Below are 19,641 nucleotides of genomic sequence, written 5' to 3' on the forward strand. Positions count from 1 at the left end.
CAAATAATAATAATAATAATATATAAATACATAATAATATTACCAATAACATAAATAATAAATAAATAATAAAATCATGCAATAATAATAATAATAATAATATAAATACATAATAATAATAAAATAAATACATAATAATAATATATAAATACATAATAATATTACCAATAACATAAATAATAAATAATAAATGTAATAATAATTATGTAATAAAATGTATATTATTATTATGATTATTATTATTATTATAAGTTTGTTTATTTGTCCCATACATGAAGTTGCGTTGGTCTCTTTTCACCGGGGTTTCAGCCTGGGCCCCGGTGGATATAAAGGGATGGAAAAAGAAACGAGCGGCAGTTACATTTGCTGCCGGTCCCCGAAGGTTTACATCATGGTGTCTTGTTAGTGAGTTTATTCTTAGATCTCCTCTCCCTGGCGTGAAACGCTGAGAGCTGAGCCACTAGACTGCGACTTTTTATCAATGCACAACCTTTGCAGGTACACCAGAGACGCTCCATGTGACAACAGGAGAGTCTGCGTGACTGCAAGAGCGTCTCTTCAGACGAGAGTGAGAGATCGCATTTTAGTACCGAGTAGACTCCCGCTGAAGCAGCTAAAATACTAATGTGCCAGAGAGACCATCCGTGAGCCGATGGGTATATTCTCCAAACAGAGACTTAAGCCAGACGAAATATATTAGCTATTATGTGCTTGGCTTTACTTTACTGCGAGGGTGGTAGATAGGTGGAACAGACTCCCAGCAGAGGTGGTAGAGGGTAATACAGTGAGGGTATTAAACATGCATGGGATAGACATACGGCTCCTGAATCTGAGACGAGACCAACGACTGATTAAGGTTTGAGCATTTACAGCGCGAGAAACAGGGGGACTAGACGGGGGCCGGATGGGGCCGATCTGCTGGAAGGTTCTAGGTCTCTATGTTTGCCTTATGGTCAGGATTTGAGCCGGGCAGAATAAGTGGGGGAAAAATATCCAGCAGAAGGCTCACTGTTTAGTTTGGTTCTGCCGGAGCACTGACCAGAGAAAAAGCGGGAGGTTCCTGAAACGTTGCGCACATCGTGACCTCATCGAGAGTTTTAATGATGTAAAAATTACACTCCTCACCTCCATTCATCCTCACCCCCATCCCATGCCAGCATTCACACGGCAGAGGGAACGTTTCGGGTACCGCGTTGGATAAAACCCAGTAGCTCGAAACTTTACAGAGCCGCCCGGGGTCTCTGCCGACTTTAGTGAGAACTTTGTGATTCAGCAGAACTTCTTGAGTCCAACCAATCAACCTTAGAAGTAGCCTCCGGTGACGTAACAACAATCCCCACCAAACCTTTAGTGCATCTCAGCTACGTTCAGACCAAGCTCAGGACATCCACAGAACCGCCAGGTTCTCTCTACATTCTCTTGATGGAACTCGAAGATGTTCCACTGGGTTAGACAAAGTATGAAAGGGCAAGTCCAGCCGCCTCTACTACCCAGGCTGGTCCTTCCAACCACTGACCAAAACTCTATCCATTAACTAGAAACAAACAAAGGAGTGTAAGCTCTTGTGGGGGCAAAAAACAAAACCCTTATATATCAACAGGGTTCTTCAAAACATTGCGTGGAGAAGAATGTGTTTTTACCCCGAGCATTACACAACCGAACGCCAACCTTCTAAATTCAACCCAACACACTTTGGGTTCTAAGCCCTTAAAGTCCTCGGCTTGTAGACAACAGGTTGCATATGAAAGCCGCGGCACGCAAAGGGTTGGAGGGAGAGGAATAACATTGCGTTAGCCTGGCTAATTTATCAGGAGGTGTTTATTTGGCCCCAGCTGGGCCAGGGGTCCAGGAAATATTTTCTTTTTAATTGAGACGCGCTGAGTCGGTGGTAAGCCTCCATTGTTAGAGGGTGTTCGGAGTTTATGAAAGAGATAAAAGGGAGGGAGAGAGGTAGGAGGAGGAGGAGAGGCAGAGAGAGTGGGAGGAGAGATTGGAAAAAAAGACTTTTGTTGTTAACAGGATGAACTTTCTCTCCAATGGGTGGAGAGGAGAGGAGGGAATAGAGTCTCATTAAATCCACTGCAGAGAGAGGGAGCACAGGAGACTGATGCAGAGAGGAGTAGATATATCCAAGTGAACTAGTCAAGCGGAGAGTAGACAGCCCACGGTGACAGCAGAGAGACCCACACACACACGGCACCGTGTCCTACCTGTATCGAGACGAGACAAACCCTGGAGTGTGTGACATACCTGGACCCCGTCCCCAGCCGCCAACCGAATCCCCGTCCCCCTAACACCTGGAGAAAGAGGGGAGAAGAATCCTGAGGATGGAGATACATCATCTGATACTTTGTGTCCTTGCCTTCACACGACTGCTGAAAAAAAGTAAGCTAATCTCTCAAACACCGATAGATAGATAGATAGATAGATAGATAGATAGATAGATAGATAGATAGATAGATAGAGAGATAGAGAGATAGATAGATAGATAGAGAGATAGATAATAGATAGATAATAGATAGATAGAATGTAACAATTTGGAGAATGTATCGCAATTTACAAAACAAGCTCTAAAAAAGGCATTGATTTTGCAATAATTCACAATTTTTTATTTATTTTTTTTGAATAATGAGGTCCAGAGATAATATTTTTGTAGTAGAGTAATATTATTTATGTTAATGCTTTTTGGACAATTTATATGAAAAATGTGGTGTGGGGGTGCGGATCGCTCCAGATCCAGTTGCTGGAACCCAAAATAAGAACGGTTTTGTCTTGGTCTTGGGGGGGGGGTTGTTCTGTGTCTTGCCTCCCTATGGGTAATTTATTTGGCTATGTATTAGGGTCCTCCCCCCATTTTTGATTTTTCTCCCCGCCGCCTCTCGTCAGGGGTTTAACCCGTTGACTGCTGGGTGGCTGGGCCCAAGTTGTGTGTTTGAACGGTGCTTCTCTCTAGGGACAGCCTGAGATATTCTTATCAAATAATTCCACTATTAGCGAGATGGAGATCCTCACCTGCCAAGTTTTACTGCAGTAATTAAGCCCTGAGCAGCCGGCGTCCTGCGAGGATTACACTTTCCATTACTCGCACCTTAATCAGGATACTGCCTCATTCATTTTCGATCTCCGGTGCCTTATTGCACTCTGAGTCTTGGGGTTTTTCAGGGAGCCGGGTGGGACAGGCGAGCTGTAAGATGCTAAAAGTAGAAACTTAGTATCCGAGGACATAGGAGGAGATGGAGATGTTTTTGACTAGCAGCTTGGTGGGATAGGTGGGCAATAGGATGTTAAGGAAGATACTTGGACTACAAATTGAGGGGTTCTGTTGGTGCAATTGTTGGCCTGTAAGATGCTCCGACATTTAGGTGGGGGTTATGTAGAGACATTTTGACTTCTTGTTGAGGCCTCTAGAGGCTAAATGTCTAAATGGGTAGGGGTAGGTGGCCTGAAGGATGTACTTACTTCTTGATATGGGCATCTAGTCAGTGGTATATTCTGAGTTCTAGTGGGTATCCATGGGCAGGTGGTCTGTAGGATGTTCTGAGTTCTAGTTGGGGGTATCCATGGGCAGGTGGTCTGTAGGATGTTCTGAGTTCTAGTTGGGGGTATCTATGGGCAGGTGGTCTGTAGGATGTTCTGAGTTCTAGTTGGGGGTATCTATAGGCAGGTGGTCTGTAGGATGTTCTGAGTTCTAGTTGGTGGTTTCCATGAGCAGGTGGTCTGTAGGATGTTCTGAGTTCTAGTTGGGGGTGTCTATGGGCAGGTGGTCTGTAGGATGTTCTGAGGTCTAGCTGGGGGTATCTATGGGCAGGTGGTCTGTAGGATGTTCTGAGTTCTAGCTGGTGGTCTCTAGGGGCAGGTGGTCTGTAGGATACCCCAACTAGTAGCATAGTTTGGGCTTCTATACAGTTTCCGTCTGTGTGTTAACTGAAGGACTGCAGAGTGTTATTATATGTACACAGTCCTGAGTATTAGGCCGGCCATTTCCCCAAACAGCAGGATGTAAATTATTATATGTGGATGCACCACATGGGGTTATATCCACTGTAGTTGTGAACAGAAACGACTGACTGTCGGTATACGCAGCTCTATACTGTGCATGTGTGTACATAAAAGTGCGATATGAGGACTGAGCACAGAGACAACTTGGAAAGGGGTCCCGGGGGCCCTATTTCCCAAATAATGGCCCAGCTGTTAGCTTTTACACTATTCTTCACCATTAGGGGCCCTTAATAGATCAGCGCATACAAGTGTATCCTTCCTTGCACACTGGTGAGTCTGGGTTTAGTTAAGAAATGTCACACCTAGAATTAAGAAGGGATTGTGTTAAACCAAGTCAACAGCCTCGTGGGACCAGCTCAATGTTAACATGTCTTCTAGACTGCATTTCCCATGGTGAAGGATCATGAGAATTGTTGTTGATCTGCATGGATTTTCAAATCTTGGCTTCGAAAGGAGCCCCCGGGAGGAGGCAATTTTATCTCTTCTTGTACCTCAGTAAATATTTCCTTACGTTTCTGGCCAAGATGAATTCCATTGTCCAAATGTCACCATTCAACCTGCGCCTTTCTATTGCCGGCACCTCATCAGAGAGAGGAGATAGGTAGGGTGAGCAGGTCACATTGCAGAAATGTCTGGCTGTCATCGCGGTGCGGACACGTCCAGAGATAACAGTGGCTCCCATTCCACTCCGTGAAGTGGTGCTTTCATCTCGGAGGCAGGGAGAAGGGGCCCAAATATGAGAGCTGGAGGTTTGCAGATATCACAGTATCTGGAGACAAGCTGCAGGTATGTGAGCCCTCGGACTGGCCATGCTTATCAGCGCGTGAAACGGCTTGGTCCCACGGGAATTAGGTGACGCCAACAAAGCCACTGATTGTCTCTCGCGTGCTTTGCCAACTGCAACTGAGCGCCATAAGAGTCCGAGTCAAGGATAAACAAGGACCTGCCCGGGTCTAGGTCCACCTTTGTAGGCTCCAAAAAAACAAAATAATTTTGGATGGTTTTGGGCAATTCTGGTTAGTTTGGGTAATGATTTTGGGCCACTCTAGATGTTACTGGTTATTTCGGGGTAATAATAATTCTTGGTTTGAACCATTATGGGTGTCACTGGTCATTTTGGGTGATAATTCTAGTTTTGGGCCATGATTAGTTATTTTGGGAAATAATGTGCAGGTTGGGTTTGGCACCTTTGGTGGATCGATCGACTCTCCAAGTGTATCCAGAAGGAATTAAAATACACATACGGTGTATGATATATGTTTGCGCTACTCATAGTATCTGGAAAACAACCGGAGAACGTTGACACTAGCCAAGTCGGTCTGGTTAACGTCCAAAATGATGTTCCTTCTCCAGACTCAAGAGCTCTTTGCTTGATCTTATTTCATAATGGCTGCTATGGACATGGTAACGAGGGATTCCATTGATGTTGAAGTAGTGATGGTTCTCGAGTGTTGGAGAACACATTGGGATAGGAAGACTGGCCCTTAAATTAAAGCTAGGGGGTGGTTTTAAGGGGTAACAGTAGGAAATACTATTGGTGGGTCCATGTATCAGTCTTTCAGATGAGTTGGTTGACTTTCAGAACGCCTGGGGTAGACCTACATCTAAAGAAATAATAACTGAACCAAACCATCTTCCACAATTAGGAGAAGGTTCTCCCGAAGTGAAATTAGAAAAAGGGCCTCGTTTTGGATACTGCCAAATATTAGCATTCCGGAATCTGACCCATCATCGTCCGTATTCTGCTCGTTTCCAAAGAAGCTCCTTAATCCCGCGGCGTTCGGTGCGATTCGCTGCATCGATGGACCTTATTAAGACGCGGCTTTCACACAGAAAAAAGTGTCTGATTATAATTCTAAAGCGCGTGGAGAGACTCGAAGCAGGTCCGCGCGGCACAAAAGGTCTACCAGAAGAGTGTTTTATATGCGGGGAAATGTGTTACGTGGGTGATTTTTTCTTCCCGAGCCGGGTTCGGAGGCTCTTACGTCCGCCCCTGTGTCAGAGGCTGCCGTTCCAGCTTTCGCCTGCCTTTAATGGAAGAGAAATCACGTTCCGCTACTCGATAAGCGGTTTTCATATTATCAGGAACGGAGAGAATATTCCGTGCTGCGATATCTCAAATCCCATTGAGTCGGGGCAGCATAATGCCAGCCTCTCCTTATTCCTTCTCCTTTAATTGTAACCACTTAAGTCTGCATTCAGCAAAGTGCTAATCCCCTGACGGGATAACAGAGCTGAATGGAGAGATAAGGAGAAGAGAGGGGGAGAGCCTATCCGTGGGGCCTGGGTGCTGCAAGGCCTTGGAAGAACATCTCATTATTAAAGCGTCTGCTTAAAGCCCAGACTCCGTAACCCTTTCAGCGACTGAAGAAGGGCTAAAGAATTTTCTTTGCACTCAAGAGAACGTGTAGATCGTTTTGGGAGCTAATATGTAACGACCACTGCTCCTTATCTTGCCTTCAAGTGGCGACAGAGAGGAATTTGTTGGCGTGTATGGCGGGTGGGTTGGGGGGGTTCCGGCTCTAGAACTTGATCGCTGCAGACACGCTAGGCTTTCTAGATGGTGATGAAACGTTTCACATGGATACACAATCTTCATTTCTTGGTGGCGTGCTTATATATAACACCATGGCACTGAAGGGCCACATCGGACACTTGCTCTCTATGGTACGTCTTTGACAGTTGAGTAACGTATGAGGAAAAGTCTAAGGCCGAGGACGTTGTGCCGGCCTCCTGTTCGAGGTATGAATAGGGAAGATTTCGAGGGCTGTGCGCGCTCTCGCAGGGGTTAAGCAGGCGCCCTGGTGGCATTCAGTTCGAGCACAATACGCCTCGTAATTGTGAGATTTGGCTCTGAGTAAAAATGGAAAGTTATTTCACCCATCACAATGCCGCACAGCCTGGAGCCAGCAATTTCTTCACAAGCCGAGCGCTTTTCTATATATAATCACGGCGCTGTTCAACGTTGGCTGCCTCGTCTGCACGCGAGAGACTTTCAGTATGGGTTATTAATCTGTTCAATGTTTGGCCCTTGGAGGAGGAAAGGAGGCCAGCCTCACCTGGGCATAGTCTCACGCGAATTGACCGCGGCCCGGTTGGCGGCTAAAACCCATAGTCGGCCCTAGAGAATCTTCACCAGTTCCTTCGGAATTCCCGAAGAAGGACAATTCTGGGGCAAAGTTCTACATGCCAGGGGGCGGGGCTTGGGAGGTAGCGTGCCACTCAAACTGGAAGCGCTACCCTCCATGCGCAGTGTACATTCTCGGCGGGTTTGCAGTCCCGAAACCTGCTGTCCCGCCCAGGAGGAACTATATGACAATATAAGGGGTATAAAGTAGAAGTTGGTGCCTGGCAGAGTTAGGAGAAGGGTGGGGGATACCTGGAACAGCCGTCCGGTAGATATGGTATGTTGCAGCTAGGTAAACAAGCAGTCGGATAATTCGGTTTGTATGCTGAAACAATAAGCTCGCTTAACTGGAACCGGCCATTCTTCTGGAATTTTACTGGTTAATTGGGTGACATTCTCTATGGCTCCATTGTCACAGTGGGCATTTTTTTCCCGTTTGTCTGCCCCTCTGTCTCTGTGTAACAGGGAGGCCCGTGACCCCGGCGGTACATGTATGAATAGGATCCATCACGCTCCAATAAACATATCACAAAAACCACAACCAGCACACGAGACAAATGGTCTTTTAAACACACCATATGGTGCATTAACTTCCACTTAACACTCCGCAGCCCCCCCACAGACAGGGAGGGGAAGAGGGGGACAATGGCCCTCCTATCCTTGGCAGAAGAGCTAGCACTTGCATCTAGCCTAGTTTACAGTCAACTCATCACCACGAGGACTAAATTATTCATCATGAGAAGTAATTTGCAATTTCAAAGAACAGACCTAGGAAAGAGTTAATAATCCGATTAACACTTAGACTCCCAGATAAGAAATATAAGCGGATCCTCCGGCAGCGAAGTTAAGTGCGCCGCCATGCACGTTTCCAGCAGAGGTTGCGTTAAATCCCTGTTTTGTTGCCCCCCCATGGGTGTTTTTTTTTAGTTTTTTTCTTCTTTACCCCTCTTTTTCAGAACAAGAGATTAGGACCCTACCCCCCCTCCTTCATTCAACCCCACCGAGTATCATGCTGTCAGTTTACACAAAGCCAAAGAAAGCATGAAAGGGAGTGAAAGTGGATTAATTCTGAAAAAACAGCTTTTAAAAATCTGTTAGAGACACTCAGGGGACAGAAAAGGGCTTTAGAGACAGCCAGGAACACAAAGGAAGAGGCCTGGCCCCAAAAATCGCACAAAAAGACAGATTCTTTCCAATGATAGACGAATGGCGGGGAGGACATTAATCATATGGAGACATACGGGCTGAATACGTCCGAGGATCCATGTAATTCCCATGGTGACCTCATAAGAGGTGTCCCTAGTTCAGCATTATCCCGTGTCTTTTAGGTGCTTTGGGATGCAAGACGCAGGACAATGACCAAGTTCTGCTCTCCTCTTTGTTGTCCCGTATGTCACTCTTTTCCGTTGTCGTAAATAAAATGATTATGCCAATAAATAGCCCTTTAATTACTTTATTTAGCGTCTTCTCCCCAAAGCGTCTCCGAGATGACAAAGTCGCCCGTAAAGCTGAATTCTGGGTCATTATTTAAAAGTATTGGGACCTTCTCCAAAACCCAGAACCATATTTGAGTGATTCTGATGACCTACTAGCATTCCCGTCGACCCATGTACAGAGTGCCCACTTGGACCAGAACTTGCAAAAAAAAATCCTAAAGCCCATCACTGATCGGAAACTGGTTTCCATGTTTAATGTTTTCTACGTTTTTGGAATGCTAATGCAACGCTTTCATCCTATATGAGACGTATTTTGCATATTGACATTATACTGTTTATGGGCAGACTGGGGGAATTAATTTTCCCTCGCACGCTTCACTTCCTGCGGTGTCTCAACAACAGCCTCCGGCTCACAAAGCACTTTTAACAAAACAAGTGTAACGGAAAACTGCTGCCCCCAGGCTGTCCAGCAACATATGAAATTTGAAATATCTTACCCTCCCGTCAAGGTATATCAATTTAACATGCTTCTGCTTCTGAATAATACATCATTAACTTGATGTTACTCTACTCGAGCAACACAATGATACTGTGAATTGTTTTTCTTCTTTTTTTTGTATCCGGAGTGGGTTTCTGCAAGCGTATTACTTAACTTTGCCAGAGTTCTATACAGTGATACAATGTATGTTTATGGTTGGAGAAATCTGTTGCTCCCCCGTGAAACTTTCAATAAGCAAATCGTCTGAAGGTGTCATAAAACAAAAATGATGTTGGCTTTTGTCCCAAACAGGAGACAAAGAAGAGTTTTTAGCAACAGGTATAGATGTAACGTGAGATGTACCTCCAGAACTTCTTGGTATTCTGGGCTCCTGCTAATCTATGTCCTCCTCCCCGGCAGGTTATGGAGCCCACTTTTCACAACAGCCTTCGGACCAGGTGGTTGTAGCTGGAAAATCCGTAACACTGCCCTGCGTGGTGATAGGGTACCGTGGGGTTGTCCAGTGGACGATGGATGGATTGGCATTGGGAGCCGAGAGAGACCTACCAGGTAATCAAGATTTTGGAAGGCACCAGTGTTCAACCAACACCCGTATGACCACCTTCTGCTCAGGGTTGGCAGCACTGGTCTTCAAACTTTAATGGTTATTGTATAACTGGACTAAGCACAGTTTTTAATCTAAGAGTTGTGGATCAGGAGAAGGCTCCTGGGTCATAATGATGACTATCCTGTGTACTAGAAGGCTAAAGCACATGAGGGACTCACCTTCTTATCTCTAACATAGGATGGTCTCGCTATTCTATCGTTGGGGACCCTGCGTTAGGGGAACACAATCTGCACATCGAGGGAGTGGAGCTGAATGATGATGCCATTTATGAGTGCCAAGCAACTCAAGCAGCGCTGAGGTCACAGCGAGCTCATCTGACTGTGCTAAGTGAGTATGCCCAACTCACACTGGGATGGAGCGTGGCCTTTTAGACTAAATTTCTAAACTGTTTTGCATTATCCTGCCTTTGATATTTTTAATCCCCAAAATTTTCCAGCATTCTATCCATACCTTATTTTGTGCCTTGGTTTACTTCTTTCAGTTCCACCAGGAGAACCAATGATTCCAGGGTCTCCTGTCCTCAATGTCCTGTTGAACGTCCCATACAATCTGACGTGTCTCGCTCCTGTAGCAAAACCTGCAGCAGAGATCACGTGGTACCGTGATGGAAAACAGCTGGACTGGGCAATTTATTCCAAGGTCAGTTGGTTAATATGGAATTATACCTTTGACCCGTGGCTGTCTCACCTTGACCAATGACTCGTCTACTCTGAACGATAGAGCTGCCATTTTACCATCACTTTCTCTTACATTCTGCCTCTCTACCTTCTTCTGTCCCCATGTAGCAGTTGCTATCAGATGGCAAGAGTGAGGGTGCTGTCAGCAGTCTACAAATCACCCCTACTCTCCAAGACAGCGGTTCCACCTACACATGTCGGGTCAAGAATGATGCCCTGCCGGAGGGACGGGAAAGATCGGTGATGCTGAGTGTGCAATGTGAGTTTCACTCTTTAGGAAATCTCCTTATAAGATCATGGTAGATAATGCTCAAGGTCCGCGAGTCTGATCTGGATCTTCAACGTGAACCAAATGGGACAACCACTGCAGACTCATGCCACAAAACATCACGACACATCGCCATGATCATCATACAGCAGATAAGCAGGGGATACCTATTTATCTGACTTTCATATTTTACAGATCCCCCAAAAGTGACGCTCTCGGTGGACCCACCAACAGTTTCAGAAGGAGGTTCTGTCACTTTTCTTTGCACTGCTGTTTCCAACCCAGAGGTCGCCGGCTACAGGTCAGTTAGTCCATATTAATTTTGTCGAGCTAAGTTAGGTACTAACTGTTTCTTGCTGGTGCATTGTAAATACTATGTATATCCGCTCCTCTCTTTTGTAGATGGGCGAAAGGTGGCGTACCGCTGCCCGTGTCAACCGACCGCTACCATGTAACCGTGGACCATACATTCTTCACAGCTCCCGTCTCATGTGAGGTCACCAACGGTGTTGGAAGCAGCAACGTGAGCACAGCAGTAAATGTGTTGTGTGAGTATTACGTCTTATGACTCCTGCAGCAAAAGCTTTATAAGATAAATGGCATTATTTTTGGGGTAATTAGTTAATACTGATATTTAGCTTAGGGTTTTTGATCATTATTGACCAAGTAAAAAGCTTTATTTGGAAGTAAGTCCACCAAACTGACCACAAATCTATTTAATCGGTGACTTTTCTAGTTGGCCCACGTCTTCTAACCGAGCCCCGTCCAATGACAGTGGATGTAGGTGGAGATGCTTCGTTCTTCTGTGGTTGGACTGGGAATCCCACCCCGACCCAGTTCTGGAGCAAGAGAGGATCTGGAGAGGTAAGTCCAAAAATAAGCAATGTCTAGAATCCAGGAGTAGTCTTCACATTTATCGGGGAACCATCTACATGATGGCTATTCACCTAGAGCCTGTGGCTTAGGCAAAGAACCAGAGAGAAATAATGTGAAAAACGTTAAGGTGTCTGATCTAGATCTTCATAGATGTTCCTGTCTTCTAAAAGAAGGTTCCTGGTTTAACATGACAGGTTCCTAAATTCTACATAAACCTTTCCTAGCGCTGATTACATAAAGGAAACTGTATTATAAACACTGAAGTTAAAAGAATATTAAACATTAGCATCTTGTTTCCATAAACTGGGTCCTGATATCCTGCTGGCTTCCATTCCGTTCTAAAAATATCTCTTCGTAAGCCCAACCGTCATATATTATCCGTCTTTTCTCACAGCTTCACGTGGTTTGGGATAATTATAACAACCTGTCGGGAGTGAGCGAATGAGGGAGAGATTTATTGTTGGTCCTGCGTGGTACTTGTTTCCTGGGTCTCTTTTCGAGAACGGGATGTATTGTCCACAAAGGAAGTTTGCTTTGTAGACGTTGAAACGCCTCTTTGTATGTTCAGGTAGTCCTTTTTTTAATGTGCCGTGTTTCTCATGAAAGCTGTATGTCTCCCAGGTCCTAAGTAATGGAAACACTCTGACCTTGAATAAAGTTACCCGAGAAGATGCCGGAACATACGTGTGCAAAGCCATCGTGCCACGAATCGGGACCACGGAGCAAGAAGTGACACTGACTGTGAGAGGTAAAAAAAAAAGATGGAGCTAAGACCTTCCATGAAATTAATTTCCATGAATGTTCTGGGCAACCAAAAGATTGTCGGGTAATAAAGTCAGTCATTTTACCCCAAAATGCATTGCTTAGGAGGTGATTATTTTATGACTTGGTCAGGAAGTGTAATAAATCTCTGAAGATTCTGAATTCTGTACAATGAAAGCTTGGTGTTAATTCATGATTTCATGCTCACCATCCAGGGCCTCCAGTTATCACAAGTGATACAAACTACGAGAGCACTCTTGGAGCGAAGGCACGACTGGAGTGTACTGTCGAGACTACACCGACCCCTGACAGAATCGTACGTTTCGTTTTCCTGTCAATGCTCTTCTGATATCTTTTTGTTGAGCGTTTGTCCCTTTTTGTAAATGTCTTCTTCTACAAGCGGCGATTTCCCCTACGCTGTCCTCTTTGTTGATGTTCTTCCTGTTCCTCACATCTCTTTGTCTTCCAGGTCTGGACGTGGGACAAGCAGAGTCTCGAGGAAGGAACCTGGGGTCGTTTTTCAGTGGAGACGAGGGCGACTAACAACGGTGCAGTCTCCTACCTGATTATTGATGGGACCGAGCATTCTGATTTCCTGACCGAATATAACTGCAGCGCGATTAATCAGTTTGGGGAGGACTCTGTCATCATCTCCCTTAGGCAACAAGGTGAGCTCTCTTATATTTATGGGACAGGCTTTCCAAACTATTAACCTTCCCCGGAAGAAGGCATCCCATTGATAGCACCATTCATGTATTCAAGGACAATACAAAGAGCTGTCCGGGGGGAACATGATGGAATCTAAATCCTTCTTTTTTTTCAACCTGTGCAACTATGTAACAACACAACGAGCCAATGGCATCATCTGGCTTTTATATAAGCTGTAGCTGTCAGCTTTATCATCTGATCGTTCCGTTGTCTTTTTTTTTTTCCAGCAGTTTTGCCTCTTACTCTCCTGGCGATCGCCTTGGGCTCGGGGACACTTTGCCTCTTTGTGCTGGTGACGATTATTGTGCTGTGCTGCCGTCGGCCAAGAAAAGGTGAGCAAGGCTTCTCGTCTCTTGCGATAACCTCTATCTGCGTCCGCCTGGCTACATCTTCCATCAATTGTTCTATATCTGTCTTCCTTGTAAGAGAGAAACGTGTATCCGAATACCAGTGTTTAGAATGTCCGTGCTATGAGCGTCTCTAACGGTTTTATCACCGTCTCTCTGGATTTCTGTCTTCCCCCTGTCATTCCGTATCAGTGTTTTCGAGACTCTCATGGCCTTTACTTTTCTTACCTTCCGGATGAGACATGTCTAAGTCTGCCCAAGTATAGGCTGTGGGTTTTGACTCGTCCCTGTTGGAAGTTTTACATTATTTACCATATAAAATTATTCTAGCGAGTTCCCATCAATCATAACGTCTGACACCTCTTCTTTAGAGCTCTTTCCCCGTTTTTTTGATTGAAACGCATGGTTACGCTTTTGAATTTTCTATACTAGCTTCTCTGTCTTTGGCTGCCATGCAGTTTCTCTGCTGTACGCCTCTCTAGAATCCTCAATAACTCTCTCTCTTTCTCTCTCTAGATGTTAAAGACACTCAAATTCTTGCGGTGGACATGTCCGGGAGTGAGCACAGTGAAAAACACCCCAGTGATTCTGAAGAAGACCTCAAGGAACCACTGGTGAGACAACATAATTCTCGCCGTAGTTCAGCTGCCCATGCACTGCGGTCAGACAGGTGTGAAATTAAGAATTCTGAACTTTTTGGGAAAAAAAATTAATAGTTCCTTTTTTTCTCTGCCCCAGCACACAGACACGGAGTCTCGGGGGACATCACAGACGGAGCACAGCGACATACCTGATGAACCTCAAGTGAGTTTAATAAGAACTACCAATCATTCAAACATTATATTAAAAAAATCTGAATTTTTTTAATTAGAGAAGAGTAATGGATATTTTATGGAATTTTGGATACTTTTAACTACTTTTGTGAAGATCAAAACATAAAATCTAGTAGCGTGTTTTTAGTTACAGGTTAAATTACATTTTTATTTATTCATTATTTTCTTCCTTTTCTCATTATTTTTAAATGTTTTTTTTTTCCCCTCTGGATATTTTTGTGACTAATTTTTTTCCTTCAACAGGATCCAACGAATGGTTACTACAAAGTTCGCGCTCAAGAAGATTGCCGCCCGACAACGGTTGCCTACCCAGAATTCTCCTCTCCTCCTCGCCCGCTTTATTCTACGCCTGCCTCTCTTGCCCCGATGTGCCCTACCCCTTCTCTAACCGGGCCTCCCAAGCTATATGAATATGCGCACCGATATGCCACCACTCCGCGTCCAGCAAGTGACCGCGTCCACATGCCCCAAGGCCCATCTCATATGTTACTAGGCCCTGCTCACCATCCAGCACCTTACGCTAGAGCTTTCTGCAGCTACGTCCGTCCCGAGCGCTACGACTCCCTGGAACAAGGCCCCACTCTCTCACGCCTCTCCTACGCCTCGCTCTCCACAACTTCCGACTATGGACGGCCTACACAGCAACGTATGCAGACTCACGTGTGACCTACTTTCTCATACCGGACTGCCCAAAATGGCTGAGGAAATTCAAGCATAAGGACTTTAGCTTGGAGAGAAAGAAACAAACGTGAAGCCATCTGGTTTGTTTGTTTTTTAAACAAGTTCAAAATGGCTGCCTTGTGTCTTCCTGTTGACATTTTGATACTGCACTAAACAATCCTATAAGGCCGGAAACATTAAGTGTCATGGCAAAAACTGAAAACCAGAAATAGACAAACGTAAAAAATTTTTAAAAAAGTTTAAGCTGCACTCCAATAAGGACTTCTAGGAACAAATACGTCCATCGTCGCCCACCCACATCAAACAATCAAGAAGAAGAAACAAAGATTTGCTTATTTATTTAGAACAACACGAGAAATTTGCCTCTAAATAAGACTTGATTTTAAGGCTGGATTTTTGGGGTAAAAAAACGAGTATTACGACAGCTGAAAACGTGACAAGACCGGGGCATGCCAACAGCAACACTTAGTGGCCATGTTGGGTACTGCAGAATTAAATGCCTTTTAGTATTTCACATAGAGTGAAGCGCGGCACTGTATATAATGCAATGTGGTTTTAATCACTATTGTTTTTTTAATATAGAATGAGTAAATATTAACCCTTTGGGTCCCAGAGGGGTGAGCTATGAACCGAAGCACCCCCCCCACCCTCCCTGTTACCAGTAGAAGGGCCCTATAGGGCATAAGAACTATGGGAGGTCTGCACTGTGGGGGTATTGCTTGGAGGAGTAAAAGCTCTTGCTTATTATCACACATCTACCCCCAAAGGGTTAAGGAATTTGCCTACAAATTTCTATGAAAATGTTTTCTTTTTTTCTGAAGCACTAAGTGGGAGTAACAGGATGGAAATTGCCTGCTTGGCTCATATTGATGTAAAGTTGGTAATTAATTCTTTTTTTTGTTTGTTTTAAATATTATTTTGTACCCTCCGCAGGCTGCTAATTTATTTATTAACCCCTTTCACTCCAATGAGGGCTAAACCACAGACGTTCAACACTCCAAAGATTGAGATCCAATGTTTAATGATAATAAATCATATAATAACTAAGTAATAAATCAGTTAAGCCTTTTTTTGTTAGCAAAGTTGCAGGAAAATGTATAGATCACGAGAAAAAATGTTACATTTATTGAAATATTAAGATCATATGCAAATTAATCCTATTTATATTGGAAATGCTCATTTGCATATACTACTAGTATATAGACAATGTTCATGCTTTAAATTTACATGATTCAGGTCACAGATTTTAAATTGTAAATTAAAAGTTAAGAATTTTCAGGCTAAATAAGCTTTTTAAAAAAATATTTTATCTGCGCCCCAACCCCCCCCCCCCCCAAATCCGGACTCTTCACGCTTTTTCCTGCCTTAAAAGTTTTTGTTTTCTTCCATTCTATGTATAGAAGTAAATTCCTGCTCTAAATATCATATTGTATAAAGATATTTTTGCCTTCCTTTGTTATTTTTCTTATGCGTGTATATTAAAATGCAAAACAAGGACTGTTTTTATCTGTAAATTCATGAAAAATATTTATATTTAATAAAAAAAATCAATGTCAAACTATTACAAGTATAATTTATTTTTAAGCAAAGAGATATCATGTATTAACAATATAAATGTATAATATATATATTTAAAAAATAACAATATTCCCACCCTCATCACTACGAAAGGGAACACAGCTCAGGTCCGAAGCCACCATTTTTTTTTACATGAAGGCACATGGTGGGACTCAACCTGCTACTGCATTTTGGCCAAAATGTACTTGATATTAATAACTAGAAAATCTGTTACATGGCAAGAAAAAAAGTTGAGAAACACCGATTTAGGTGTACAGCCTAGGACATGGTGGGATTCGTAGCTGGAAATGGACTAAGGTCCAATGAGACCATAGTCTAAAGATCTCAAGGTTTGATCAGGCTTCCAAAAAGTGTTCTTCTTCTTCGTGTTAAGGTCAACTGACAGAAAGAGGCTGGGCGTCCCACCTGTAAAGAGTGACAGTAGAGTATCCATCACCAGAACAAACTCAGCTGATGGGCGAGCCGGCCAGTGATAGGGCTCAGCCCAAGTCTAGGCTGGACTTATTGAGCAGCACCCAAGACCAGCAGTACAGATGGACACTTAATGAGGACCAGAACTCTACATTGGAAGCTTTTGAGCCAACTCACACTCCTCTAGTCTTCACAAGGAGGTAGATATTGGCCTTGAGCCCCCTGCTGACTCACTTAGCCTTCTTCTTTCATATGCAAACTCGAGTCAGCTCCCACTGTCTGCATTAACTATGCGTTATGAAAAGCCAACCCCAAGAGCATTTATCTGTTTAGTAAATCAACCACAGGACACCGCAGGAGGTCTCTCAGAAGCACCACGTGTCTGAAGAGTAATGACCAGCTGCCCATTGTACGGACATAAGTGGTTACTCAAGCAGCGGAAGTAGTGGATCATTTAGGAGAGGTTAGACTGAGGATCTAGAGGTCCCTGGATTTTGGGAGACATTGTGCCAACTTTCATCAAACAGATTTAAAGCAGTCTCGCGCCTCCATTACAAAGACTCAATTAAAGAGCTGTCACATTTCAGGTTATTCCCGATCCTAATTCCTAGCCCTATATAGCACATAACATTCATACTTTGCTTCCTAAACATATATTTTATTGTGCTGTATGCGGGAGCCGCCATCTTGGTTTAAATCCCCCCTTACCTCCCCGGAGGGGCCTGCGCGGCTGGAAACAATCTCTAGCGCTAGAGGCTCCTGCGCCTAAAACAACGCGGGGAGAGAACAGGAAGCAGCTTCCAATTTCCTGCTTGGGCTGACGGGAGGATCCCCACGCCGTCTGCACAGAGGGATCATGGGAAACAGAAGGGAATCTGCATAAAACGCAACAGCTAGGCTTTTGGCAATTGTCAGCGCTGAGAAATATGTATAACCAAACGTAAAATGAGTGATATATGATTTGCAGAGCTGGATAACACCAAGAAACTATTTAACGATTAATTATTTCCCCCCTGTTGTGACTTCCAGGCTGGAAGAGCATGATGGGAGTTGTACAAAGAATGGATTTTGCAGATGATTACTGCAGCAGCCAAGGTGTAATTTGGAAGCACAATGGCGCCCACTACTGGCCGTCTGCATTCTTCTTGGTAACATGAGCAGAGAGCCTCCTTATCTTTATTATGCAGCCAGCAGATAACCTGACTTACTTAGCAGGCTGCATTCACAGCAGGTCATTTATCATAAGCTGAAAGGTAGATAATGCCTCTGCAGGGCTCAGATTAACCCTTTCCCAGGCAAAAGGAGATACACGTCGCTCCAGGAGGAAATTAGGCATAATGAGGGGGTAGATAAGTGGAACAGCCTCCCAGCAGAAATGGTAGAGGGTAATACAGTGAGGGGATTTAAACACGCGTGGATAGACATACAGCTCCTGAATCTAAGACGATACTGATTAAGGAAAATAAGTTATATTCCATCATGTTCTTCCTCTAAAGGCCTTAAGTACATAAACAACTATCAATTGGTGACATAAAAAGTCTGGCTAAAGCTCCACCCCTAAAACAAAAGTGCCCTTATTTGGTCGCATGACACGTTAGGAGGTATTCCAATATTATGTCATCACTACAATTATATACCGTTTAACAAACAGTGAATTCCTCAATTTCTATCAGGATATATTTATTTCTACAGTTCAATTTCTGTCTAAATCTTTGCTGGGGGGGGCGGTAGACTCAACCCCTTCTGTTAATTCAGTTATACCGGCAGGGAAATGTCCATTATAAGCCTAAAAGGCGCTTATAGCTCCGCTCCCGGTGTGTTTTTTTTAGTTTTCATTTACCGCTCCTGACATTTTAATGGCCGTTTGTGGATTTATAAAAATCCGAAGCCGTCTGTTGAGAAAGATAAACGGGTGTCTGAAGGCCGGGCTCTGCGGCATCACATAATAACTCAGCGCGAGTAGCCCTTCTAAATCTCCTTCCTTATGTTTAATGCAGGGGGGTCATCTATAATTTATTCTCTATACCATGTATATGTTTTAAGTTGTGAGCGAGCCGCGGGTAAGAAGACTTCTTTAGGGCACTTAGCACTTCGTCCAGGGCCGCGTAGCATGAAAGTCAGACGTCTTGCCAACAATCTCAGACACTTAAGAGAGAGAGAAGCTCTTCCAGGCTGCTAACGAGTCAAATTCTCAGGTGAGGCTTTCAAAGGGGACCCATTAGCAGCTTTTATCGTCAGCCAATTCATTCATCAAAACTACCGGTATCTTGGACAGTAAGAGACGAGTGGCAGCCTGTGGCAGAATTAGCATTGTCTAATCCACTTCCTGTCTCAAAGGCTGCCTTCAACCAATCAGCAACAATCAGCGACTAAACAGTAGGGAAGAGATAACTTAACGCGGAAGAGCAGCCATGTAGATGGTGAGAAAGTAATGATGGCTTTATAGAAGCCCTAGATTCTGGAGCCATATGCCTACCCCATGCATGTTTAAATACCCTCACTCTATTAGCCTCTACCACCTCTGCTGGGAGGCTGTTCCACTTATCTACCACCCCCTCTGACTCTTATCATTTCAGTTTTACTTACGCGTTTGTGCCATTTAATTTGTAAGCAGAAGTGTTTTTTCCTGTTCAGTTTGTTCAATTCCTCTTTCCTCTCCTGTGCCACTCTTTCCTCCCTTAATGCCCTTCTTTCCTCACCTGTTACTCCTCTCTCCTCCTCTGATCCCCTCTCTCCTCCCCCTGATGCCCCTCTCTCCTCCCCCGATGCCCCTCTTTTCTAGGAGGTCAGAATGTTTGCTGGGTATGAGGGGGATCGCAGGGTTCTACAGCC

General features: G+C 44.2%; 1 protein-coding gene across 1 annotated transcript; it reads left to right on the top strand.

Annotated features, from left to right (window-relative positions):
• Positions 1 to 2,135: 2,135 nt before the first annotated feature.
• KIRREL2 (kirre like nephrin family adhesion molecule 2) lies at positions 2,136 to 15,037 on the top strand. The gene is made up of 15 exons (XM_053452367.1): positions 2,136 to 2,385; positions 9,461 to 9,610; positions 9,846 to 9,995; positions 10,150 to 10,307; positions 10,454 to 10,604; positions 10,809 to 10,914; positions 11,016 to 11,161; positions 11,350 to 11,477; positions 12,111 to 12,237; positions 12,467 to 12,567; positions 12,721 to 12,919; positions 13,187 to 13,291; positions 13,823 to 13,920; positions 14,045 to 14,110; positions 14,383 to 15,037. The coding sequence occupies exons 1-15, from the start codon at positions 2,328 to 2,330 to the stop codon at positions 14,803 to 14,805; spliced, it is 2,166 nt and encodes a 721-aa protein (XP_053308342.1). The 5' UTR covers positions 2,136 to 2,327; the 3' UTR covers positions 14,806 to 15,037.
• The last annotated feature ends 4,604 nt before the right edge of the window (positions 15,038 to 19,641 follow it).

Source organism: Spea bombifrons, chromosome 12 (genome assembly GCF_027358695.1).
Source record: "Spea bombifrons isolate aSpeBom1 chromosome 12, aSpeBom1.2.pri, whole genome shotgun sequence".
Lineage (NCBI taxonomy): Eukaryota > Metazoa > Chordata > Amphibia > Anura > Pelobatidae > Spea > Spea bombifrons.

Excerpts from the sequence above, each read along its gene's own strand:
- KIRREL2 (XM_053452367.1), top strand. The coding sequence starts at position 2,328 with ATGGAGATACATCATCTGATACTTTGTGTCCTTGCCTTCACACGACTG. Across the intron at positions 10,308-10,453 it reads ACTGGGCAATTTATTCCAAG|CAGTTGCTATCAGATGGCAA; the intron begins GTCAGTTGGTTA and ends GTCCCCATGTAG. Across the intron at positions 10,915-11,015 it reads CCAGAGGTCGCCGGCTACAG|ATGGGCGAAAGGTGGCGTAC; the intron begins GTCAGTTAGTCC and ends TCTCTTTTGTAG.